At 59.7% G+C, this 25,912-nt stretch overlaps 1 protein-coding gene across 1 annotated transcript in view; it reads right to left on the bottom strand.

Annotated features, from left to right (window-relative positions):
- Positions 1 to 569: 569 nt before the first annotated feature.
- The window catches only part of Bahcc1 (BAH domain and coiled-coil containing 1), a 59,941-nt gene continuing 34,598 nt past the window's right edge, over positions 570 to 25,912 (bottom strand). Inside the window, exons 4-27 of the mRNA XM_040750169.1 lie at positions 22,798 to 24,552; positions 22,440 to 22,560; positions 21,938 to 22,131; positions 21,631 to 21,789; positions 21,112 to 21,329; positions 20,583 to 20,928; positions 18,775 to 19,593; positions 15,211 to 15,413; positions 14,953 to 15,089; positions 14,192 to 14,320; positions 11,238 to 11,352; positions 9,731 to 10,004; positions 8,853 to 9,035; positions 8,459 to 8,768; positions 8,197 to 8,305; positions 7,951 to 8,101; positions 7,743 to 7,857; positions 7,561 to 7,636; positions 7,314 to 7,422; positions 6,468 to 6,587; positions 6,119 to 6,295; positions 4,793 to 5,964; positions 3,436 to 3,672; positions 570 to 3,230 (exon numbers count right to left, since the gene is read on the bottom strand). Coding sequence (XP_040606103.1) covers positions 3,024 to 3,230; positions 3,436 to 3,672; positions 4,793 to 5,964; positions 6,119 to 6,295; positions 6,468 to 6,587; positions 7,314 to 7,422; positions 7,561 to 7,636; positions 7,743 to 7,857; positions 7,951 to 8,101; positions 8,197 to 8,305; positions 8,459 to 8,768; positions 8,853 to 9,035; positions 9,731 to 10,004; positions 11,238 to 11,352; positions 14,192 to 14,320; positions 14,953 to 15,089; positions 15,211 to 15,413; positions 18,775 to 19,593; positions 20,583 to 20,928; positions 21,112 to 21,329; positions 21,631 to 21,789; positions 21,938 to 22,131; positions 22,440 to 22,560; positions 22,798 to 24,552 — 7,436 coding nt within the window. The 3' untranslated portion in view covers positions 570 to 3,023. The remainder of the gene's footprint in view (positions 3,231 to 3,435; positions 3,673 to 4,792; positions 5,965 to 6,118; positions 6,296 to 6,467; positions 6,588 to 7,313; positions 7,423 to 7,560; positions 7,637 to 7,742; positions 7,858 to 7,950; positions 8,102 to 8,196; positions 8,306 to 8,458; positions 8,769 to 8,852; positions 9,036 to 9,730; positions 10,005 to 11,237; positions 11,353 to 14,191; positions 14,321 to 14,952; positions 15,090 to 15,210; positions 15,414 to 18,774; positions 19,594 to 20,582; positions 20,929 to 21,111; positions 21,330 to 21,630; positions 21,790 to 21,937; positions 22,132 to 22,439; positions 22,561 to 22,797; positions 24,553 to 25,912) is intronic.

The following is a 25,912-nucleotide window of genomic DNA, read 5'->3' as shown; positions in this document are numbered from 1 at the left end:
AAAGGCGTGCGCCACCACTGCCCGGCCAGATGAGAACTTTTTACACACACACCCACCCCCTGACATGAGACAGGGTCTTGCTATGTAACCCTGGCTGGCCTGGCCTGGAACTTGCTATGAGGACCAAGCTGGCTTCAAACTCAGAGGCCCATCTCCCTCTCCCTCCCAGGCACTGAGATTACAGGTGTGCACCGTCATGGCCATCAGGACCATTATTATTCTGAACAAATCCATTTGGACCCTCAGCCTTGCTTTGTGGGCTCCACCGTGGCTATCTGAGCTGGTTCAAGCTGGACAGGTGACCAACCCATCGTTCATTTATACCCAACTAAGAAATCCAGCCCTAGGATCAAGAAGGGCCAATGACTTGGGGTGGGGTAGGGTGGTGTCTTTAAGCCTAAACTCATTCTAGTCAGTTTTCCCCAGCCCAGACAGGAATGACCATGTGACACACACACACACACACACACACACAGGGAGAGAGAGAGAGAGAGAGAGAGAGAGAGAGAGAGAGAGAGAGAGAGAGAGAGGAGGCAGGCACAGTCAAAACCTGGACTACCGAGCACCTGTACAATAGTTCATATATTTATTCTTAAGCAAGTTATCAATAAAAAATTTAATACTAAAATGCCTTTACATAGAGTTTGCTGTTCATAAAACCTTTGTGTTTTTTTTTGTTTGTTTTGCATTTAGTGTTTACATTGAAAACAAAAATCCAACCTGCCTCTTAGTTTACACATTTACAAGAATCGTGCTTTTTCACCAACGGTTAGCCACGGCTGGGGAGGGGGGGGTCACGCCACACGCGTGCGTACACGGGAGGGAAGGGGAGGGGAGAAAGATAAAGACAGAGAGGACAGCTCAGCAGAGGGAGGAAAGAAACACCCAGGAAGGCAGCCGGTGGAACAGCCTTTCTGCTTGCTCCCATGCCTAGTCCCCGGGTACCGGGGGTTCTGAGCAGCGACTTCTAGTGCCAGCCCTGGTGCTGCTCGTTTCCTTACTCGCCATCTTTCTGATTCCCTAGCTGTGAGTGGGACCCTGGTGGCCATCGCTTCTGATGACCTCCAGGAGTGAAATATTGCACTCGTGTGGAGAACAGAAAGCCTCGGGGTGACTGGTGGGGACAGCCAGGAATGGGGTACCCTTGGTTATCCTGGGGCCGCCAAGAGTGGCCCTTTGAGCAACTAACTAGTGAGAGAAATGAAATCCCTGGAATTGGGACAGACTCCTGGCAGGCCTGAGCAAAGGAAGGGAGGTTTGGATGCCCAGATGCACAATACTCCTTGCCTCCTAGGAAGCCGTGGCCCGGTGGGGCATTGTGGGAAATGTGCACCACAAGGCGTTTTTGAGGACAGAGGCCCATCGGTCCATGAGTCTAGCCTCTTCCATCGAGGGAAAAGAAAGAGTTGCTGGGCTTTTCCTGGTATGTGGGGCCAGGGTGTGGGTTACAAGAGGCCAGAGGGGACCCGTTTATATATATATATATGTATTCCATGCATGAGCCTGCCATGCCATGCCCTGATGAGTGGCTATTTTAAAAAAAAGGTCCAGAAACTGTCATGGGGTGGACCTCAGGCCCTCAGGACCAGGGGTCGGGTTAAGAGAAAGGGAACCGGATGGACCTGTCTGTCCCCCTTGGGTGAGAGGCACCTGCCCTCCCACTGTTTTTTTTTTTGTGACTCCAGCACCTGGCCCAGCCGCATCACCATCCACATTTGAGGTGGTGGAGGAGCCCCGGGGAGAGTGTCTGGTGGGAAAAGGGGAGTCTTTAGTGATGAGGAGGTACTCATGGAGAACTGCGGACCAACCCAAGGTTGGGCCCCAAATTCTGGCCCAGAAGGGACCTAGACCAGCTGCACCATTGTGGAAGCCCTGCTGCTCTCGGGAGGAGGCAACTGGTGCCCCTGGAGAACAAGGGAGGGGCTGAGAAGTGATAGGGGTGGGGGGAGCGGGGCAGGGGGGGGCGGGCGGGGCAACTACACCCTGCTTCAGTGAGGCCAAGCTTCTCCTCCCTGCAACAACAAATTGGCTGTGGAAACGGAAACCAGAAACAACTTGGAATATTCAGGAGAGGAAGTCTAAAACATCCATTTTTCTTATTGATACTTCAAAGCATTTGTTCGTTTGTGTTTTGTTTCAAACAGAGGTAATATACAGATGGCCTGCTGCCGTACTCCTGGGCTGCAGAGCGGGGCAGGGCCGATCCTGGCTGCTGTCATCTCCTGGCTGGAACCCCTTTCCTTCCAGGGGACCACCATCACTGCCCCCACCCTGATACTTTCTGTATGGGATGTACTTGGAGGAAATAAACCGGAGTGTCATTTCCTTCACACAGCTGCCCCCCCCAAAAGACAGAAGGACATGACTGGGGTCTCATGTGACCATCCCATGGCCTCTGGCCTTGCCCCCATTCCGGCAGCCTCTGCAGTCACAGATGCCCCTGCTGGAATTCAACTAGGCTGAGAACAGTGCATTTCCAAAGAAAACCCCAGGACAAAACCCTACACACACACACAAACACACACACACACTCTGCACAGGCACTCCCGCACATGTACGTGTGCATTTGCACGTGCACACACCCACCCACACACACACACCCTTGTCGCACATCCACCCTTGTCACGAAAGTGGGGGAAAAACCCTTTTCCGTTTTTCCCCATAAAACTTCCCCACAGAAATACAATATTTACATAGAGAAATAAATAGACAACACACCTGATTTCTGCCTTCCCTGGTGGGAAGACAGTCGGAGGTACTAGGGAAATATGGCTTGGATTCTAATCTCTCGAGAACTGCGGTGCAGCGGCAGAGAGGCCGGCCCCCTGCGGGACCGGCCCAGCCCTCCCTCTGGAGCAGCTAGGCTGGGCCTGGGGTCCAGCCTAGCAGCTCTCCCCAGAGAACTTCGAGGAGAAGCCTGATCCCACCTTGGGGGATTGCATATTTGCTCAGACCGGTTCCCGGCCAGCCGACCTCTCTCCAGCTCAGCACAGGATGAGGGGCTGGGCGGGGACGGAGGCAGCTCAGCACAGGATGGGCACACCGTCGGCCGTCACCAGGCGACCCGTGGTAGGGTCGTAGGTGCCCGCCAGGTAATAGAGGTCCTGCTGGTCCTGGTACTTGCGGCCTCGCATCATCTGCTCGTACTGCTCCCGCCCCACCACCTGGCACTTGTGGGAGATGGTCTGCACGTCGTTCTCATCCTCGTGGCAGGACTGGTACAGCGCGTTCTGCCCGGGATAAGGGTACAGGGTTGGGAGGGGCTCGGCTGGACACCCCATCCTCCCACCGCCCTGGGGGAGGTCTTGGGAAAGGTCACCGGGACAAGGTAATGCTGGCTGCTGGTCTCACCGCTGACCGCCCCCATTCACCGGAAGACCCCACCCCACCCGCCGTGGTAGGGGCGGGGCTCCACCGCGGCTGCCCACGCCTCACCTTCCCGTCACTCTGCCGCTTCCCCAGCTTGGTCTCCTCGGGGTGGTAGAACCACTTGACCTTCACCACCATGTTGCTGCCCCACGACTCCCACAAGCTCTCGATGCGGCCGATGTAGGGCAGGTTGGGTCGTCCAGCGGACAGGAAGACTGCGCAGTCCCCGATGCGCAGCGTCTCCTTGCCTCTGACGATGGCCTTGTAGAACAGTTTCCTGGCCTTCCCCTTCATGCCTCGCCTCTGCGGGGCAGACCGGCAGACACACGGTGGTGAGGAGGGGATCCAGGAACACCGGGGAAAGGTGGTGGCTAGGGAAACCGAGGGCGCGCTGACGGGGATAGACGGTGCGTCTCTGCATGTGTTTGCAAGGACGGGAAATGGGACGGGATGGGACAGAGAAGGACCACTGCCGTGGATTCCTGTGAGGTGGGATACCCTGGACTCTCTCTGTGTACTGGGCATGACAGAAAAGACTGTAATAGGTTATGGAGGCACGTGGGACCCGAGGGCAGGCACACATGAGGCGCGGTTTGGTTTACAAGAGAGAAAAACCAACCACATACAGCTGAGCAGGTTGGGTACACTGTGTCTCTAACCCCAGCACTCAGGAGGTGGAAGCAGGTGACCTCTCCTGCCAACCTGGTCTACGAATTAAGTTCCAGGCCAGCCTGGTCTACACACTAAGTTCCAGGCCAGCCTGGTCTACACACTAAGTTCCAGGCCAGTCAAGGGCTACACAGCAAGACTCTGCCACCAACAATACAACAGCACAAACAGCCTATACACAAGCCCAGGCCCACTTCGGACAGACACCGGTAAAGAAAGCCACCGTGTGTCTGCGCAGCCGTGCCTTGTAGCCTTCCAAGGCAGGCTGTCCAAGCAGCAAGCAAGGCTTCTCGGGCAGCACTGCCAAGTGGCACAGCGCACTGAGAGCCCGCACATTACACTCTCCCCGTGTGCGGGTCATGTGCGTGATCATACAGGCAAGGCGGTGGCTCTAACGTGCAAACCACAGCTGGCTGCTGGCCTCAGAAGATTACTGGTGGGTTTCTGTGGGTGCCTGGGGGGTTTCCGAATGGTTTGAGATTTAAAAGAGAAGGTGTGTGTGTGTATGTTTGTGTATCCCCCTGTAACTGCAGTTTCAGGCAGTTGTGAGCTGCCGTGTGTGGGTGCTGGGAACGGAACCAGGTCCTCTACAGGAGCAGTGTGTGCCCTTAGCCACTAAGCCATCTCTGGTCCATGAGTCCTTTATTTGAAAGAGAAGAATACCCAAAGAGGTGTTTGGAGGGGTCTGAGGGAGGCAAGAAGAAGCCCTGTCGGACACTACGCTCTCCGCATCAGGGAGACAGGGACTACCTACCTGTGTGGGGTTCCCCGACCACTTCCAGAGCTGCCGGGCAGGCAGGAAGGCTGAGATCTTTGGCCGGTTTTCCACGGAGGGCAGCCGTTGCCTCCGAGACAGCTCTTTGGCTTTGGAGAAGCTCAGGGCCTCCTTGCGCTTGAACTTGGATTTGCCGCCACTGGGGCCAGGACCCGCACCTGCACCTGCACCGGCCGCTCCGGCCCTGGACAGGAAGCAGCGCTGGGCGTGGGCGTGGGGGCTGCTACCCTTGGAGCGCAGGGCTTCAGGCGGGGCCAGGAGGGCGGGGACAGGGCGGGTTAGACAGGTCTGCAGCAGCAGGGCAGGGTCCTCGTCGTCGGAGCTGTAAGACGAGTCCTCGTTATCCGAGGAGCAGAGGCTGGAGGTGGACAAGGAGCCTGAGGAAGAGGACGTGGATGACCCGGAGGAGGAGGAGGACATGGAGAGGCGGGCGAGGAAGCGGGAGGGCACACCGGTGGCCAGCCCCGGCCCGTCTTCATCCTCCTCCGAGTAGGAGCTGGGGCAGTCGCTGTCGCAGGGCAGGGGGTACTTGCGCAGAGTCAGTCCCATGGGTAGGGGATGCACAGGTGTCCGCCCCTTCTTGTCCTTGCCCATGAGGGCCGGGTGTGCGTAACCGGGGCTCGCTAGAGGCCTCCCCAGCTTGGGTCCAAAGTCCTTGTCCCCCATGAGCAGAGCCTTGCAGTTTTTGTTCTTGGGGGAGGTCACACCCTCATGGTCCAGCTTAACCAGGAACTCGCCGCCCGCCCGCCGCCTGCCGGCCTTTTCTGCCTCGGCCCGCTCAACTTTCTTGGCCCGAAGCAGCTTGTGGGCGCCCCCTGGCAGGCCCGCCCCAGCCCCTCCGACGAAGGGTGTGTAGGAACTGGCCAGGCTGCTGAAGGAGTCGGCACGGAAGCTGTTACCAAACACGGGGGCAGCCATGCTGTGCATGGGAAACAGGGTCTCCCGGGCCCGCAGCTTCTTGGCGCTTCCGTTGAGCTGGAAGAGGTTCTGCAGCACCCCTGGCCCTTTGCCACCTGCCGCCGCCACCGCTTTCCGCTTGGTCTGGGCCACTGCTGACCAGCTCAGCAGGGGGCTGCCCCGCGGGCGGCCTAGGAAGTGGTCTGAGGCCCCCGTGGGGGACTTGGCACCTGAGGTTAGGAGGTCGACTTTGCCTGCGGGGGGGGGCAGGAGCCAGGTAGAGTCAGCTGTACCTGCTGGGTCCACTCACCCCATCCCTGACCCCTCCAGCCCCCATGCGCCTCCCACTGACCACACCCCCACCCCTGGGGACCCTCCATTCCCAGTTCTCAATAGCTCTGCAAATACCAGCTTTGTCTTTGCTGATGGGTTTCTTCCCTGGGGTCTTGGAGGGTTCAGGGCCACCCTGCACTTTAGGGGACAGGCTGGGAGAAGGAGCGTCGCTGGGTTGGGGGGCCTCACTGGATGCTTTCTTGGTCCTTCGGCAGCTGCTGGATACCAGCAGGGCTGGAGAGGGCTCTGTACCTGTGGAGCGGACAGAGGGGCTCATCACAGGCCCCGTAGGCGGGTGACTGCCGCCCTTTGCGGGACACTGGGGGACATCTGAAGCGTTAGTGAGGCCCAGGCAGGAGGGGGCTTCGGGGAGCTGCTGTGGGCGGGGAGGGCCCCACCACCCCACCCTTAGGTAGATGCTCACACTGGATCTTGAAGTCTGGAGGCAGCAACCTGATGTTAGAGACAGCGATGTGGCCCGTGTCTCCGTCGTCAAACTCCACCACCACAGAGTCCAGGTCCTCCTCCTCGTCACTTGAAGCGCCTGCAAGGAGACGGGCGCCCTGAGCATTTTGGCCAGCCCAAGTGGCCAGAAGGCAGGGGAGGGGCGGGAGGATGACAGAGGTGCTGAAAAACCAGCAATGCCTCCCCCCCCCACCTGGTACTACAGCCACTGGTCCCACACACAGCCTCCCGACACACATACAAGGGGTGAAGACGTCTCTCCACAGGGGTGTCCAGTGGACTCTTGCCCATTCACTTCTAGACTGAAGGACCTACATGCCCTGTTTTGCCCAGGTGCTGGGATGCACACAGGATAGACTTGGTGAGCCAGGTGCTGGGCCTGCTCTGCTTATCTGGATTAAGAGTCTTCCCCCATCCCTCACCCTCTCTCTCTCTCTCATGGCTACTGGTGACCGGATCTTAACTGTCTACTTAAGAGAGGACCCAAGCCGGGCGGTGGTGGCGCACGCCTTTAATCCCAGCACTCCGGAGGCAGAGGCAGGCGAATCTCTGTGAGTTCGAGGCCAGGCTGGACCGAAAAGCCTCCAAAACAATACAGAGAAACCCTGTCTCGTAAAAACCAAAAAAAAAAAAAAAAAAAAAAAAAAAAGAGAGAGAGAGAGAGGACCCAAGCCCGCCTTGCTGCGGTGCAACCCCCCTAACCCTAGGAGAAGAAGCTGGACTGTGGGTAGGAGGGGGTCCCGCTCTGGAGCTCTAAAGGTCACAAAGGGGCCTTGGCTCTAGTCCTGGCCTCCGGTGCGCTTACCTCGAACCACGTTGCCTGGATATAGGCACCGAGACTTCTGACTCCAGTAGGCGCAGACCCGCGTCCCGGGCGGCAGGTACCGACTGGACTGTGGCCGGACGTCTAGAACCTGCAGGGAGCCGTGCGGCAGGAGCCTATGAACAGCCGGGTCTGGCCACAGGGCTCACTGTGGGGCCAGGCCAAGGTCCTTCCTGGTAGTGGGGAAAGCCACCAGGCCTAGTTTCCCAAGGCGGGGGGGCATCCTTACCGCCTCCTGCAGCAGCTGCTCCAGCGAATAGATCCGCTGCCGGTTGCCTCGCTCACCCTCGATGACGATGCTGTAACTGAGGGCATTGGAGGGGGCGCGTGAGGCTCCTGCAGGGACGGGGGTCTCGCTTCCAAGCAGGTCATACCCAGCATGCATTCCTCCCACCCAGGTCTGGGCCTCACATATCGGGGGGCTGCAGGGTCCTGACGCTGCCCGCATACAGCAGACTGTCCTCCTTGGGGATCAGCACAGGCAGTCCATCCTGCAGGTCCTCCTTGTGGATGGTGCAGGACCGAGCTGTAGGGGAAGACATCACTGCTGGACCTGGGCCCACCCACCACGCCCTCTCCCCCGCCCAGGCAGCCGGCGCCTCTTCTTCAGCCTGCTCACCCAGGGCGGCACTCTGCTCTGCACTTAGCTGGACACCCGCCTCCTCCTCGTCCTCTTCCTCATCCGAGAAGCTGCTGTCGTCGTCGTCAAACTCGAAGTCATCCTCCACGGCGAAGCTCTCCAGCAGCCGGCTCACGGCTCGGCCCTGGCCCTAGGTGGGCCACAGGCGTCAGAGGGGAGGAGGCCGGGAGGGGCTGGGCCCCCACTGGTCCACCCCCCCCCCCCCCGGCCTGGGAGGGCTGCTACCTGCTTGCCGACAGTCTCTCTCTTCACCTTCGTCAGCTTCCTGCTCTTTCCCAGGACGGCCTTGGCATTGCGGGCCGACAGGGCGATGGACAAGGCCCCGTTTTTTCCGCTGCTCGAGAAGACAGGCGGGCAGAGAGCAGCCATGAGGATCGGAATGACTCGGGCTGTGACTCGGGGGTTCGGGGTTGAGTGGGGCAGGCATGCATGCGTTCTCCCCTCCTTTGGATGCCTAGTGACCACCCTGAGGCCCACTTGACCCTGCTGGCTTACCCTCAGTACTGGCTGCAACATGGCGCTCTTGCGTGTGGCTCTCTTAAGGCGCTCACTGGCAAGTTTGCTGCCCTCCTCTCGGCAAGCGAAGGCCCGAGGTGGGCTGAAGAGGGCATCCCTGCTGGCAGCGGCCCCAGGCTCTGCGCAAAGCCCACCTTTTGCCTTGCCCTTGGCTTTCTTCTTGCCTGGTGTACCCGGGGGCCGCCGCCCCGGTGCCTGCTCCAGCTTGGGGCCCCCCTTGCTTTTCGCCGTCCGCCTCTTGATCTTAACCTCACCCTCAGGGCTGGATAGGCGGCAGGCCCCTGTGGGAGGGAGGGGAAACGGTCACCGGGATGCTAATATGGAGACCCCCCTGGTTCCCCGGTCTGCTCCGGCTTCTCGGTTACCTAGCAAACCCTGCCTCTCCTTTTTCTTCTTGGCCTTTTGGTTGGCTTCCATCTTGACCACGGAGGAAGGCGAAGGCCCCAGCACTGCCACCCCGGCCCCCGGGTGCAGCACCAACCCAGGTTCCCTGGGAGCCACCTCTGTCCCCAGGAGTGCCTGGCAGTCTTCGCTGTCATAGCCGCTGCCTGGGGGACGGCAGAGAGGACTTGGTGATTGGGTGGGCCTAGGGAGCATGGGCCAAGGAAGACACCATCGTCCTCGGGGCTGCTCGGGGGTGGGGGCAGGAACCTGGGGTACTGACCCCCACCCTGAGAATGTCAGGCAGGGGAAGGGAACAGGGTTTTCTTTCTTGCAGGCCCTACCTTGCAGAACTATCTCCTCTCTGGGGAGTCCCTCCCTTCCTGAATCTGTTGGCCCAGCTGGCCCCTTGCTTCCTGCCCCGAAAGCAGTAACTTCCCTTTGCCCCTGTCAGACTCCGACCCCGGAGGGAGCTGGGGGGTGGGGGTGGGGAGGGAAGGAAGCATCTATTTTTCCAGGCTGTTTCTGGACTTGTCTGCCGAGGAAGGAAGAGATACCCCACCAACTCGCAGGATGCTGAGGGCAGGGGGGAGGGGAGGCTATTTTTAATGTTTCCAGGGTGTGTCCAGGGCTTCTCGTTGTCCTGGGCAGCGAACTGTTGAGCCCTGGCCTAGAGACAAAGGCTCCTTTCCTAAGCGGTTTCTCAACGAGAAGCCGTCCCTGGACCTCCTGTCCACTCCACTGACTTCACCTGTTCCCCGTGGTAGCCGTGACTCCTGCGCACCCCTCCTTCAGCACCCCCCCCCCCCTCCACCGGGTGACCTCGGCCCAGGTTTCCGTCACTCAACGTCACCCAACTTGCCTGCCTCGTGGGCCACAGCCACTGCGGGCTGGGCTGGGAACTTGGGCATTTCCCTGCCACCGTCCCCATCTGGGTGTGGATGCTGTGTTGCCCCTGACACCTTGACACTCTTGGCTCTAGAGAGCTTCTTCCGGATGCGCCCACCTGGGGCAGCCTCTTTGCGCTGGAAGGCACCGAGGCCAGCGGGCAGCCCCTTGCTCTTGACTCTTGGCTTCAGCTGGGCCGCCGGGGGTGACAACTCGGCCTGGCCACCGCTCTTCTTGCACCGAACCTTCTGGGAACGGCAGAGGGGAGGGGAGAGGAGGGGCGGGGGGAGGGGTGAAAGGTGCACACTCAAGACGTGGCCTCGGCCACAGCCCCTGGTCACTGTGGGGTCCCAGAAAGCAGCATCTCCGGGGACTCACCCCGAAAAGGGCCCTGAGGACATCTGGCCTGGGACCTGGGACACAGGGCTGCTTACCAGAGCAAACACCACGCCCATCATCTGTCTACCCCCACCCCACCGCAGCCCCTTCAACTTTGGGTGGTAGAACAGGTAAGGCTGAGAGCCAGGAGACTCCTGTGTATCACGGGCGCACGCTGTGTGCTTTTCGTGAAAAGGAGAGAGAGAGAGAGAGAGAGAGAGAGACTGAGAGACAGAGAGAGAGAGACAGAGACAGAGAGACAGAGAGAGAGAGACAGAGATCCGTAGGACTAGCCAGCATCCTGCCCATGCTTACAACACTTAGGAGTTGGAGATGTGAGGATGGCTTCAAGTTTGAGAACAGCCTGACCTACAGAGCAAGTTCTAGACTCTGGCCAAGGGACGAACAGGAGACTAAAGCTGCCATCACCACCACCAAACCATGTCAAAACAAGCGAGCGAACAGATAAAAATAAAAAATAAAAAATAAAAATAAAATAGTCGGGCGGTGGTGGCGCACGCCTTTAATCCCAGCACTCATGAGGCAGAGGCAGGCGGATCTCTGTGAGTTCGAGGCCGGGCTGGAACGACAGCCTCCAAAACAATACAGAGAAACCCTGTCTCGTAAAACCAAATAAATAAATAAATAAATAAATAAATAAATAAATAAATAAATAAATAAATAAAAAATAATAAATAAAAACAGCCCTCTGGTGTGGGAGGAGACAAGACTAGGGGTAAAAATAAGCCTAGGGTCTTGGGGAGTGAGAAACGTAGAGAGACCCCGGATGCCACCGGGGGTCGCAGCCACGGCGTTGTTTATGGTCAGGCACTCGGCTGTTGATTTTCATTCTCTGTACACTCACATTTCACCTCTACTGGAGTCCGGGCAGGGGGTGGCTCAGGGAGACCAGTGACAAGTCACACAGGGAAAGCGTGCCCCCCCCCCGTTATTACGCCGGCACATCTGTGGCCTTGCTTCCTTTAAATCAAGGCATCAGAGACTCGCCAAACCCTGGCTGGTTTGCCTGGGCTCAATGCCTCATCCCCATTCTCTCATGCATGGTGCCCACCTGGGGTGAGGGCGGAGGCCCGGGGACTCACCGAGGAGGCCGTCTGCAGGCCCGGGTAGGCACTCTTTTCCAGCTTGCTTCGCTTCCTTGTGGGCTCGTCACCTCGTAGCTCAGCGCACAGCAGACTCAGGCTAGCACGGACGGCCCTGGGGTGGGGGTGGGGGGCAGTGATGGGTACAGGATCAGCACAGCAGCAGGGCCAGGGCATCAGCATACAGTTCACACAGTCCCTGCGATGCATCCTGAGGGGGCACAGCCCGTGTGCAGGACATAGTCTCCTTGTCACCTGCTGAAAGCAGGCACTGCGGGGGAGGGTGTGTCCAGCCAGTACTGAGCTCCTGGGTCAGTTCCTTCTACCAGCAAGGGAAATAGGAGGGTATCTTTCTCTTCCCTGTTCATCCTTTCTCCCTGCTGGGTTGGGAATGCCCTTGGGGTGTCTAACCACATAAGCCAGTGACCCAGGGCCCCGACAGAGGGATTTGGGGACCGGTGAACACACTGGGTCCCTGTAGAGCGAATTCTAAGAATGTAGAGGTCTTAATGAGAAAAAAAAAAAAACCAGAGTCAGATATCAGGGTGAATGCTGAAAGGTCAGAGAAGCAAAGGAGCAGCCACTAGAGAGACCTCTACTGAGTCCTCCGACCCAAGGGGGCAAACCTGTCTCTACGAATCCTCAGACTGAATGCTGTCTCTACGGAAACCTCAGACTGAATGCTGTCCCTAAGGAAACCTCAGGCTGAATGCCATTAGCTCCTGCCTCAGCTTGCCTTATATCCCTCTCCACCCAGCTGTATCACTCCCGTCTCCACCTCCCCAGTGCTGGGATTAAAGCTGTGAGCCACCACTGCCTGGCCCTGCTTCCCTTTTAGACTGGACCAGCCCCGAGTAGCCCAGGGTGGCTTTGAACTCACAGAGGTCTGCTGCCTCAGCCTCCCAAGGCTAACTAACTAGTGGCTATCTCTGCACTCTGATCTTCAGGCAAGATTTATCTGTTAGGCCACAAGCAACGAACGTATCCTCACAGGGGCAGGGTAACGACAACAGGCAGAGAACGGCAGGCTCCTACTCCTAGACCTCAGAGGGCTTGCTGGGGATCCTGTGAAGGAGGTCTGCACCTCAGTGTCCATTTTCTAGACGGGACCAGCAAACCGGTTCAATTTCCACGGGGGCGTCAGCCAGTAGTAATGAGCGTCAGTCCCTTCTTCTGAAGCTCCCGGTGGGCCTTGGGGCCCTCCCCCCAACTCCATGGTCCCACGTGAGCTATCTCCTCTAGGCTGGTGGTTAGGTCAAGCAGCTGCCGAGGGAACAGCAAGAGGGATCCTGCCCGACCCCTCCGCAACCCCTCCATCCTCACGGGGGCTTATGTCTCCCGGACATCCATCCCAGAGTGTGTGTGCGGTTTCATTCCCTTCCTAGTGCCCCCTTCCCGCGCCTGCCCACGGCTGGGCAGGGGGTTGGGGTTTGGTCTCCCACCTGTCAACCCCTTAGCCTTTCACAGCTCACGGAAGGAATCCGGCTACTGACAAAAACGAGTGGCAGATGGGGACTGAGGGCCCGGCCCGGCCCTGACCTCATTTGGCCAGACACCACTCTCCACCTTCCTGTCCGGCAACCAGGCTGGACCTCTGAAGGCAAGGGGAGGCCAGGCAGGAAGCCCCTGCAGCTCTGGGAGCCTCCTTGACCCCAGCTTCCTGCTGCCTTTCCTGGCCTCTCACTTCCTGCATGGAGGAGGAGGCCTAGCCCGGGGGATGGGGGCAGGGTGGGGTGGACCCAAGGCCCGCTACCCCTCCAGGTTCTGGAACACAGCTTGAGAGTCCAGACAGGAGTTGGAGATAGGGAGACCGCCAGCAAACCCGCTCTTTTTGGAAAGAGAGGGCCCCCGGCTGCGGATCCTTCCCAGCCTAAGGCCACTGGCTTCTGTTGGGTCCTAGGAGAACCTGGCTGCAAGGCGGGCCACAGGCTAGGCTTACTTACTAGAATTTAGGATAGAGTCCAGCATGGGCAATGCGGCCAGAGCTGGCCACGGTCAGAGAGGACAAGGTTTGGGGGCACAGCACTGCTCTCTAGCAAGCTCCCCAGCGCCCTCCACTGAACCTCAATCTCCACTGACCCCTGTCCCGTCCAGCAGTCCCCAGGCTGCAGACTGTGGTTCTCAAAGGAGGGCCCTCTGAGGTCCCTGCTGGGTTGGCACCTGGGTAGGGCAACGGGACATCTCAGCGAGGCCCCCAGCCATATGGTGAATCCTCTCTGCTGCCTGCAGCTCACACAAACTCCCCCGCCCCATAACCTTCTCTGCTTTTGCTAATGTTTTGTGACATAAAGCCCTGAGATTAATTTTTTGCCTCTGTCTTAATTGAAGGAACCATTTAGTGCCGATTTAACTATTATTACCAAATCATCAGGATTGATGCTGTGCACACGCGCGCGCGCCAATCGTGTTTGGAGGAGCTCGGAGGATTTATGCAAATGGGCCTGCCGGGAGAGGCAATTTGTAGCCGAGAAGGACAATTATACCCGGCCCGGGAGTGCGCCAACGACGGCGCCGGGCGGGTAATGGATAATAACATCGCGCGGCAGCCGTGAGCAGCAGCGCAGCGTGACCAACGACTTTATACAGTGCAGATAAAGAGCCTTTTACGCAACGCCGCCTCGCATGCGAGGGGCCAGGGCTGGCTGGTGGCTCTGGTGGGGTTGATGCCACGGCCTTAGCCACAGCCAGGTCCCCAAAGTTGGTGCAGCCAAGCCCGGGCAGCGGCTCCCCAGGAGGGGGCGCCGACGCTGACGGCCACGCCGGGAAGAGGATGGCCGCGCTGGATGGTGCCAGTCCCCGGCAGGGCACGTCTGTGGGACACTTGTCACTAGGCCTGCCTTCAGACACTGTGTGCAGGGAGCCAGCAGTTCCTAAGGCCAGAGAGGGACTGTGACCCTCCACGGTGCCCAGGCCTGTCCCACACACTCCTGTTAGCCCCCACACGCCACACTCACTTGGCTTTCTTGCCGTCACTCCTGGCAAGCTGGCCCCCAGGACGCAGGGTAGGCAGCGAGCTAGAATGTTTGCGCTTCCTCGGCCGGCCGGGTCCCCTTCGTGCAGGACTCCGTGAGCTCTCCTCTCTCCTGGGGGCCACGGGGGGGGGGTATGTCAAAGACTTCAAAGCACTCCACCCCCCCAGGCCTATGGGAGGGCACTGCCCTGTCGAGAAATGTTGGGGGCAACAGCGCTCTCCAAATGTAATGGGTGGGTGGCGGACTGAAGGCAAGGCCCAATAGTTCCCACTGCCCAGAGTCTGTGTGAGTGGGCAGCGCCCTCTCCGGCCCTACTCTTGGGATCTAACTGCCTTTGTACACACTGGTTGGGAGGCTCCCGCTGCCCCCCACGACCTGAGCGCATTTCCTCTGCTCCTGGAGAAGGTTCCAGCTCCCCCATAGGTTCCCAGCCCTCACACTCACTCACCTAGCCGCCATGGCCCTAGCTCTACCGTCTTGTGGATAGGCCCTCTCTATGCTACTCCCTGCTGAATGACCGACTGGGTCTCCCACCCAGACCCTGCCCCTGTGCTTGGCGGCCTAGGTCTCACGGGCAACCCCGTGCAGATCGCAGTCTCCAGGCTGTTCCGGCACAGCCTCTGCCCACAAGGTGGCAAACAAGGCCAGGAAACCGTGCTGCGGTGCGGTGCCTCCCCGCCACCCCCCCATAGGCTGGGCTAGCAGGGGGGACCAAGGCGGGCATCCCCGCCTGACTGTCTTACTCATGGTCATGCCTGCGCTGCAGGCGCGCCAGCTCCCGCTGCTTCTCCTTGTAGCGCCTCTGCAGCTCCGCCAGCTGCATGCGCATCTCCACTTCCTGTGTGTCCAGCCGGTCAATGGCAGCCTTCAGGGGACACACCTGTGTGCAAGAGTTCAGGGGCCCGAGTGCTGTAACCAGGCCTCAGGGCGGTGGGTGCGGGAGGTAAGCCCAGGCATGCAGAGGAATTCCCGGGCAGCGCTGTGTCAAGGTGCTCACTCACGGGCTTGGCTTTAGGGGCCCAGGTGTCCTTGCGCTGCAGGATCTGCATCCTGGGGGTGAGCCTGGGGCCTCTGTCTGGGTCAGTAGCTGGGGCCTGCAGTGCAGTGGCTGAGTTGTCCAGGCTAGCAGCCTCCGCTAGGGACCAAGCTGTGGCCAGTGTGGCAAGGTGTTGCAGGTTGAAGGCCAGCAAGTCCTCATCCTCTGCTGCAGGGAGAGGTACGTGGGGGGGGGTGTCACACACTGCCCCTCCGATGTCAGCTCCCTCCACAGCACAGTCCCAGCCTGGAGCTGCCCAAGTTCCTCAGGGCGTGAGCACCAAGGGTGGAGTCAAACCGCAGGCAACGGCCTGCCCGCCAGGCTACAGCTGGGGGGTGGGGGGATCCACCCTAGGCCACAGTGCAGGACAAGCAGGTTCGTGCAGGGCAGGCATGGTACAGTGTCTATGGGCACGCCCGCGAGTGTGCAGCCACTCTTCTGGACACGAGGAACCGAGGCCTCCACCACAAACCAAGCGCACAATTAGGCAGGCCTATGCTTCTCACGTCCTAGGCCCATGTAATCGAGCTGTGCTCTAGAGCCTGATTTACAGTCACAAGCAGCCACCCCCACAGTCCATCTACAGTCCATCTTTAAATCCATCCTACAGTCCATCCTACAATCCATCCCGCAGTCCATCCTGTAGTCTATCCTGCAGTCCATCCCGCAGTCCATCTGCCCTCCTATCAGCAGGCCTACCGTCTAGGCAGCAGGGTAACCTAACCACAGAAGGAAAACCTGGGTGGGACAGGGAGGGCTGTCTCAGTTCTGGGCCAAGGTTCAGGCCAGCAGAGGGTTAGCATGGATTCAGGGAAGACACCCGGGGCACGGATGCCAGGAAGGACCGGGGATGACTGAGCGGATCCCACAGCGACATCTGGGAAGGGTCAGAGACGCCATCCGGGAGGAGCCCAGTGGGGTCTGAGTGGAAGCCAAGGAAACTCAAGACACCCCGGAGCAGCAGCACCCCGTCCACTAAGCCTGTGGCAGCGGGCACCCTATCACTCTGGTCGCTGGAAGGGAACAAGGCTCCTCGGGGACAGCTGAGGACGGCAGGGTGACTGCTCCAAGGCTGACTGACACGGGCATGTGAGAGTAACAGGGCTGGCCCCAGGGCGCCACCACCCAAACCCGAGCATCAGAATAAAATAGTGACAGCAGCAATGGACCGCCGTAGCTGCAGAGAGCACACACCCAGGGAGGGCACACACCCAGGGAGGGCACCGCGGTCAGAGTACCGGCGCAGGGTGGCGGTGTGCAGAGAGGGAGAGGCTTCCACAGCTCCACCGCATCTCTGTACCAAGGTTCCCAAACTACTGAGGGGTGGGGCGAGAAGGGCTGTGAGACATTTACGCCGGAGGGAACACAAGATGACCGAGGACAAATCAAAGCTTCAACCCTCTTCACCGTGGAAGGTCCCCGGAGAGGTGAACACCGCTTGCCCTGGAGGCCCCACGGGGAAAAACGCCCGCTGGAATCCAGTCGGCAGGGAAGTCAGTGGAGCCCAGTCCAGGGGCTCACAGTGATGGGTGGAGGACCCATGTGGAGTACATGAGGGAGGGTTGCACAACACAGGGCATCACCAGAAGACCAAGGAATGGACTCCCTTAAAGGCTGCTTCTGGCTGGGCAGTGGCGGATCACACCTTCTTAAGCCCAGCATCTAGGAGGCAGAGGCAGGTGGATCTCGTGAGTTCAAGGCCAGCCTGGTCTACAGAGAGAGTTCCAGGACAGCCAGGGGCCACACAAGGAAACCCCACCTCTAAATAAATAAATAAATAAATAAATAAATAAATAAATAAATAAATAAATAGGGTGCTTCTGCGATGCCAGGAGATACTGGGAGGGGTAGCTGGCACAAGCTCAAGCCCTTTGGGCATAATTTTTTTTCCTTGCCAAGGGATACCTTGGGATACCTTGCAGCCTAGGACAGGCTGCAGGTCCCTATCGCTGAGAGGAGGAGGCAGCCGGGCTTTGTCTTAGGAACTGAGGGCGGATTCCTTCACCACTATAAGCCTAGGTCAGGATGTGAGCCCTACACTCCTTCCTTTGCTCTGGGTGCCCTTGAGGCCAGGGACTTTGCCCAGATGGCTCTGCCAGGCCTGGGCCACCCAAGTGGGTCTCCCTTTTATCCTGGAGCCAGCGGCCTGGCTCAGCGCCCACTTTTCCCGTTCGTCCCTTCTCAAACTGTTTGGTTCTGATGGGTTTCAACAACAGCGGCTGCCACGACTTAGGATCAGTGCGCTACGGGGCCGGGAGAAGGGCAGAGTATGGGGGAGGTGGGCATGGCTTGGCAGCTACAACACCCACACTAGATGTGCACCCCCCCAACTCCCCATACGCTCTAATGTATTTACTCAATGAATGGTACCCAGCTTCTGACTGGTGGCGCCCCGTGGGTCTCCCCCTCATGCTACTGTGTAAACTTCACATACAAGGCCCTGGCAATCTGGCCTTGACACGGGACATCCCACATTACTCAAGCCAGCCGGGCCTCAGCAGGGGTCCAGCCAGGGTCCCTGGGTCTCTCCTCTCTATACAGCCCAGCGGGAGCTCCTCTAGGGCCTGCACTCCCTGCTCCCTGGCACTGCCCATCCCCTTCCCCCATGACTCTTGCCAGGGGGAAGTCTGAGGTTAGGTTGCCCTACTGTGTGTCGTCATGTCTTCCTGCCCCCCCCAGCGAGAACATCGGCCTTCAGGGAAACCAGCTTACAAGAACACCCAGTCTGTCTCCTCAGAATGCAGAGGCACAGGGGGTCTCGGGGGCTTTACGCATCGGGAAAAACGGCCGTAGACACCGTGCGGCACAGTAGCTGGCTAGGGTGGTCCACGGGTGAGGGGCTTTCTTTACAGCCCTCAGGGAGGGTGCGGTTTCCCTGGCACTGAGGAGGGGGCTTCAGAGTGCAGGGGCGGCTGGGGACTGTGTGGAGGTCTCTCTGCTGAGCAGAGACTGTTCAGGCTCCGGGGCTCATCCTGGTGTACTTATGGGAGGGCTGTTAAGGGGTTGGCTGGGTGAGCGTAGGAGCCCCCCCCGCCCCCCCCCCCGCCTCCCCCGTCCCAGAACGCAGCCTGAGCAAGAAACCATGCAGCCACAGCCAGCTGGGGTGTATGGGAACCCTTCTGAGGCTGAGGGATTCAACGATCCCAGTCAAAGCAGCAGACTGAGGGCGTCCTGGCCCCTTCTCCTGCTCCCAAGCCCTCATCCAAAAACCCCGCCTTAGGTCTCAACATCTGCTTGAAACAGCTTGATCCTGCCACAGAGGGGTAGGGTCCCTCCCGGTCCCAAAGGTCCTGCCCAGAGCCAGTTGGCTCCTCCAGGCTAGAGCGGATGCTGTGGCGGCTGGCATTGCTGTGTCCAAAGAGTCCCGTGAAGGAGGACCCATGGGGGCAGGATGATTCTCCCCCACCCCACCTCACCCCACCCCACCCCACCCCACCCCGGGGGATTTCCTTTCTTCGGGGACAACCGTGCCAGGCCAAAGGCTTCTATCTGACCCTGAGGGTCTGACTCCCAAGGTCCCAGGGCTCACCTTGCACGGCCAGCTCGCTCTTCTGCCGCTGGATCTCCAGGTCAGCTAGCTCACTGAGCAGGGCGATCCCGTGAATCCCTGAGGTATGGGGTAGAGGGGCCGTGCTGAGGGGCACCGAGGCTGCTGGGGTCTGAGGGTCTGGCAGGTTGACGTCAGGCAGGTCCCCTAGGTCCACAGTGGCGGCCACCAAGGCATCCAAGCCTGGCAGCACTCTGGGTGGGTGGCCGTGGTTGGGAGGCTCCCAGTCCACCTCTGAGTCCCCCCCATTCTCCTCCAGCTGGGCTTCCTCCTCCTGCAGCTGGGCCGCATCGGGGACCTCCTGTGAACCGCCATCCTTGTCCAGGGCAACCGGGCTCCCCGTTATCTGTTCCAGTGCTTGAGGGGTAGCCCCCAAAGGGGGCCGTGGCAACCCCTGATCCATAGTCCTCTCACTCTGCATCCCTCCCTGAGTAGAATCGGTCTGTCCAGTGGCCTCAGTGTCCCCTCCTCCCTCAAGGAGGTCTCCAAATCTCAGTGCTTGCAACCCCTCAAGTGGACTGGGGTCCTCGGACTTTCCTGGTGAGAGTCCCCGCTCAACAGGGTGGAGTATGATGGCGAGGTCCTGGGTGGCCTCCCTGGCCCTCGAGAGCAGCCCAGGCTCCTCCAGGCTCCTGGGGCTGCAGGGGGGTGGCTCCCCAGGCAGTAACGTCCTTGTGGGCTCAGGCCGAGTCCCTGGGGTAGTGGTTTGCATAGTTTTGGGGTCCGGGGGGTCAGAGGAGTGCACATCCGCAGGGAGGGAGAAGTCCACGCCAGCCGTGGCATTCAATCCCGGAGGCAGGTCTGCGAAGGAAGGCACACGTTGAGAGGCCAGCTGGGGACAGCAAAAGCATGGGCCCTTGCCGCAGGATGGAGGAAACAGGAGGTGAGCAGCATCGGCACCAATGAGAGACCCACAGGGACGGACCCTTAAGGGCATCTCTGGTGTGGCTGCCTGGAAAAAGAGGGTTTTCTTTTTCCCCCAGACAGGGTTTCTCTGTGCAAACAGCCTGGCTGTCCTGGAACTCGCTCTACAGACCAGGCTGGCCTCGAACTCACAGATATGCCCCATGCCTCTCTGCCTCCTGAGTGCTGGGATTAAAGGCGTGCGCCACCACGGCCCAGCTGGGAAAGAGGGATTTTTTTTAAAACCATGGTATTCGAATTGGGGCTTTCTCTGAACTAGAATGAGCTGGCAGCACGTTGAGAGGCACTGTGCCCTATTAATTTAAGACAAAACAAAATACTCAAAGCGCAAAACCTCTGCTGGCTCGGTCTCCTTACTGTGGAATTGGGACGGGCTTTAACGTTCATCAGATGGGTTTCCAAAGTGCCTGGCCTGATTCAGAGAAAACCATAGGCTATTGGGAAAGCTGGTCGGTAGCAGCCATTTCTCCTTGTCTTGGGCAGGGCAGATTATTTCTCTGGCCCCAGATGGTGACATTGTTTCTTTGCTCACTTTTGCTAAAAAATCTGGGTTCATTGGCTGGGGACAGGCCCCAAGCCTGATGCCACCGTCTGTGGCAGGCCAGGCACGTAAACACTCGCAGGTTCCCTGCACTGCTCAGGGGGAAAGGATAGATCTGGTTTTTAATTTTGCCCCATCTACCCAGAGCCAGGGTCTGGGCCTGCACACTAACCCGCGGATCCTAGGTTCACTGTCAACGAGGGAAGGGAAAGGAGGCCGAGGGTTTCCCAGGCTCAGTCTGGGAAAGCCTGGGCAGCAGAGTGGCAGGCCCCACCCACCCAGCAGGGTAAGACCTGCCAGGCCAAAGCGGGGCCCATTCCCTCACCTGGTTCCAGCGTGGTGAGGTCGGTTCCAGCCCGCTGGCCCTCCCCACTCTTGTCCTTGGTGCTAAGCACCTTGGAGCCAGGCCCTGGGCCGCCAGTAGGGCAGACGGATAAAGTGCAGGGGGCGCTGTGACGAGGAGGAGGTGGCGGCGGCGGCGGTGTGGGGCAACTAGCGGGGGTCTTCAGAGTGGGTGAGTGGCAGCAGGGTGACAGCTTCACCAGGCCTGCAGTGGCAGATGAGGGGGTGCCCTTGGCCATGGGGGTTAAGGCAACTGGCTTGTGGGTGGACTTTGGGGCCTTCTCCTGGGCGGGTTCCTCCAGCTCCGAGTGTCGATCCTCAGGCTTGCACTGTTGAGTGGGGTGGGGGGAGAGGAAGAAGCTCAGACGGCCGCACCCTCAGTACCCGCCCCCATGGCCCAGTGCTTGGTGAGGAGACCGGCAAAGGTGTCCCAGGGCCACCTGCACGCAGGACCCTGAGGCGTTAAGATCTGTCTCGGATCTCAGGCTGTGTGGCCGTGGGGAGCGTGGTACCTGGAACTGGGCAGCTCGCTGTAGCTCCAGGGCTTGGGTGGCCCGTTGTTGTTGCTGTTGCTGCTGCTGTTGCTGTTGCTGCAGCGCATACAACTCTTGCTGCCGCAGCAGCTGCGACCGAGAGTACACTGGGAGCTGGCCAGGGTGCTGCATATGTGGAGCAGGGCCCCGGGCCCCATACATGGGGGGCCACAGTGAGGCCTGGTCCATGACGTCAGCTGTGGGCGGGCAGAGGACTATCAGTTCCAGACAGAGACGAAGAAGCAAGTTTCCCCCCTTATCTAAACCATCTCCATCTCCCTTCAGCCCCTCTCTCAACCCCATTCCCCAGGCCTGTCCCTGAGGAGATAAACCTGCCGCCTCATAGTTCGTTCCCTCCTGGGTACTGGTCAGGCACATGCCTACCTCCCCCTACCGCCGCCGCCACCACCACCACCGCCACCCCAAGAGTGCTGCCCTCCTCAGAGCCACCGCCAAAAGCCTCACGTGCGGACAGCCAGAGCGGGGAAGAGTCCTTACCGAGTGTGTGAGGGGTGGTGTGGGGTGTAGGCTCCGAGGGCAAGATGACCAGCTGTGTGGGTGCATCTTGGGGGATAGGGAACACTGAGGGCATGGAGCCGGGCACAGAAGCTGGGAAGCCAGGGGGGAGGTTCTGGTGCAGGGCGGGGTGTCCGAGGCCTGGGGGGGCAAACGTGTGGTAGCATTCAGCCCAGAGAGCCCACGTGTAACTCTCAGGCTTCCCACTCCCGGGTAGCCAGGAGAGGATGATCTCCGACCCCAAGACAGGCCGCCCCGCCCCACCACAGTCAACTCTCAGAGCACTGACCGTAGGAATGTCCCCCCATCCACAAGGAGGGACTCCGGGTGGTGCGGGGCAGCCAGTGGGGGTGGGCGGGGTGGGGGTGGGGGGCTGGGTCCCCGCTCAGCTGGCCGCCTTGCATCACGAGGTGGGGGGGCAGGTCTCCGGGGCAGCTGCTTGAAGGGTGGATCCGGGCAAATTCCACGAGGTCTTTGTTGTCTCTGTTAGGATCACGAGAGTCAGCCTGGGCCCATGCTCCCTTGCCCCTGCCAACCCCAACCTCTCAACAGACTGTCAACCTGCAAGGGGCAACGGAGGTGGCAGGCTCCTAGGAGACCCCAGGCTCTGGGCCCTCAGGTCCCAGCAGAGGGCAGGTGAGAAGAACCCTTTGGGGGGGTGTTGGAATGCTGTGCACGCCTTGCACGTGACAGGCCGGCGCCTGGCGCCGTGGTTTACGACACTCGGCCCTTCCTCAAGGAAAGGGTTCCAAGGGGGCAGACCCACCAAGGGCCTCCACTCAGCTCTTAACTGTAACAGCAGTTCACGGCCAGGCAGCCCCAGGCGGTCCTCACACAGCCGAGTCCTTTCCTCCTCGCTCTCTAGGTCCAGCGCGTGGGTAGCGCGGGAGGGCCCTCCTCCGGCAGCTGCTGCTGGGGGGGGCGCAAAAGACAGCAGAGCCATAGGTCGTGATACCCAGGCAGCCACGACGGGAGGCACGCCTGGAGCTGGGGGCTGAGGTGGGGGTCCCCTGGCCCTGGGGGGCTTTGGAGGACCTTCTAGGGGCGGGAGTGGGGGAGTCCGTGGGGCTCACGGGCAGGGAGGGAAGGAGCACTGTGGACGGATGCCTTTGCACCTTGCCGTCCCTGACCAAAGAACTGACGTCATACCTTTGAAGGTGGGGGCGGCCCTGGCCTGCCGCCCACTGTTGGTACCGTAGGCTGTATCGGGCCTGCTGACCGTGTCCTTCTGCCGGGCCAGGGCCACTGCAATGCCCACAGGCGGCTGCCGCACCTCCCCGTCTCCGTGAGGAGCCTCGTGTTCCCGGCTGCGGGCGCAGTCGGGTCTCTCCACTGGGCCCGGGCCCTTGGTGGCTGGGAACTTGGCTTCCTGCTGGACGCAGCTGGCTTTGAGGCCACCCAGACCCACAAAGGGAGCCTTCTGGCCCACCACCAAGGCTTGGTTGCTATACTTGAGCAGGTTCTTCATGGCCGAGACCTCGTCTGGTGGCGTGGGGAGCTCCTGGGACAGGAGGGCGGCCTGCTGTAGGCCACTGCCGAAGGGGTCAAGGTAGGCACTGCCCTTTCGCTCCTCGCTGACGGCCATGGAGGTGCCGTGGCCTGTCTGGACACCCCACGGAGGCATGTGGGGCCCGCTATAACCCAGCGACGCCAGCTCCACAGACTTGCGTTTAGACCCAACCCCACTGACTCCTGACTCTACCTCAGGGGTCACCAAGTGCTGCTGGTGCCGGATCCGGGCCACCTTCTGCGCCCCTGCAGGGCCAGCAGGGGCCTCTTTGCTGGCCATTTTGTCTAAAGTGCAGCAGGCCTGGGTGGTCTTTCCACTCAGCGAGTCTTGGTGATTGGGCCGGGCGCAGTCCTGGGGAGGGGTCGGCAACTCGAAGTAGCCACTTTTGTCCAGGCCGCCTTTGGGAAGTCCAGGGAAAGGAGCCTCGGGGCCTGCACTGAGATACTCCAGGCCCTTCAGCCGGGGGTGGAGGGCTGCCTCAAAGCTCCCCGGTCGCCGTTCGCCCTTGCCCTCGGCCTTTAGGTGCGCATAGGAGACTCCATAGGGTGCGCCGTGGTCCGGGGCCACGGCCCCATCCAGGTGCCGGTCCTTGCCATCACCTGCCACGGCGCAGGCCTCCGCTACTTGGAAAGGGCGGCTCTTGTCAGCCAGGTGTCCCACAGAAGGCACAAAGGTGGGCCCGCTGGCCTTTAGGTCCCGGGAGACTTTGTCCTGAAGGGGGCAGAGCCCATCTGGACCTGCATGCAGCTGCAGGCAGGGGAAAGAGCCTGCAGGACCCGTGCTGAGGGGAGGGGGTGGCCCGGCGGCAGGCAGGCCAGAGGGTACCGTGTAGGACACAGCGTGATGCAACATCTGCCGCCGCTCCAGGCACTCGCTGAAGGCCGGCCCACCAGGCTCCACGGGGCCCGCCACCTCCTTGGCACAGCGTCCCGGTGCCGCTACCCCCGTGCTGGGCCGGCCTAGCATACCCCCGGCACAACTGGCCAGGGAGGCCTTGCTCATGTCACCGTTAAGAACCTTGGTGTTGAGCAGACAGGAGGTGAGGTGTTTGGGGCGGCCCTCACAGGACCCCCGGGGCGCGGGGCCCCCCTCCTTGCAGGGCCCCTCGGCGGGCATGGGTGGCACCAGTTTCTGCCGGTCTTTGCCGCTGTCTTCCTCTGCCGCCGGTCGTTCTCTGCCTTCTGCTGCCTTGCTGGCTTTCTCTTTGCCCAGCTCTTTACCCATGAGGAAGCGGTCAAATTCCTTGGGACCCTTCTGCAGCGGGGCAGCCTCAATACGGTCCCGGCTACAGGATCCGATGGGATGAGCAGGAGTGGTTCGGGGCACTCCAGGGAAGTTGTGGTTGGCAGGAAGGATTGTGGGCTGTGGGGGCAGGTTTCGCAGGTAGAAGTTATCTGTGAGGCAGAAGGGCCAAGGGTCAACAGGAAGTGCAGAGCAGCCAGCCATGAGCCTAGATTAGCGTCCCCAACCCTGGCAGGGGCTTTGCTTAGTTTTGTTTTCAAACCCGAGAGGAAACCGGAGAGATGGCTCAGTGGGTATGAGCACCTGCTGCTCTTGCAGAGCACCCACATGGTGACCCACAGCCACCCCAAACTCCAGCTTCAGGAGACCTACCACCCTCTTCTGACCTGTGTGGGCACCAGGTGCACACACACATACACACACACACATTCATTCATACACACACACAATGTATACACACAATGCACACACACATACACACATATACATACATACAATGTATACACACAATGCACACACACATACACACATACGTATACACACACATACAATGTATACTTACAATACACACATACATACGTATACACACATACATACAATGTATACACACAATGCACACACATACATATATACACACATACATACATATACATATACATACATACAATGTACACACAATGCACACACAATGTATACACACAATGTGCACACACACACATACAATGTATGCACACACATACAAAATGCACACATATACACACACAGGCAAAACACTCATACATGTGACAATGAAATTCAAAAAAGCACTTTTGGAATCGTAGACACACGGTACAACACAAAACAACCACCTCCAACTGTTCGGTCATGGGCACTGAGCACTGCGGTTTGAACACCACCACCATCCTCAGCCAGAATCCTATCAACTTTCCAAACCACTGCTTCCCTTTCTAAGCCCTGGCCATCCCCTTCTCCCCTCCTCTGCTTTAGCTCTAGGAGCCCGGGGCTGCAGAGCCTTCACCTTGGCTATTCCTAGCCGGCTCAGTGTCTCAGATTTCCAGAGCGCTAGTGGAGATGCACCACCCTCCGGACTGCAACACTGTATCTGGCGAGTGAGACAGGACCGCACCTCCTTGCATCCCAACCTGGGTCACCATCCAGCTGTGGACAGCTGTTCCTCTGCCTGCTGGCCCTGGATCCGGGGCAAACCCTTCCTGCCCAGGTAGGGTCAGCTCCAGGTTGTCATCAGCCAGCCCTGGGGACACCCACTCTCTCGTCAGCCAGGCTAGAACCACATCGAACCTCTGGCAGACCCCCAGGGACAGCCCTACCCTCCCCCTAGTTGGGTGGGTGGGCAGCAGGGTCAGGCCCTAGCTAAGGGAGAGCACTAGGCAGGGAAACAAAAGGAAAGAAAAAAAACGTTTGCAACTTGTAAAACTGTCCTCAGTCGTGTAAATTCCTTGTCAATTTCCTCTAATTAGAAACCAGGGGGAAGGGGAGAAGGAAAGGGGTAGC

The sequence above is a fragment of the Mesocricetus auratus genome, unplaced genomic scaffold (genome assembly GCF_017639785.1).
Source record: "Mesocricetus auratus isolate SY011 unplaced genomic scaffold, BCM_Maur_2.0 Super-Scaffold_100007, whole genome shotgun sequence".
Taxonomy (NCBI): domain Eukaryota; kingdom Metazoa; phylum Chordata; class Mammalia; order Rodentia; family Cricetidae; genus Mesocricetus; species Mesocricetus auratus.
The sequence above is the reverse complement of the archived record's forward strand: the minus strand, read 5'-3'. Positions and strand labels throughout refer to the sequence as shown.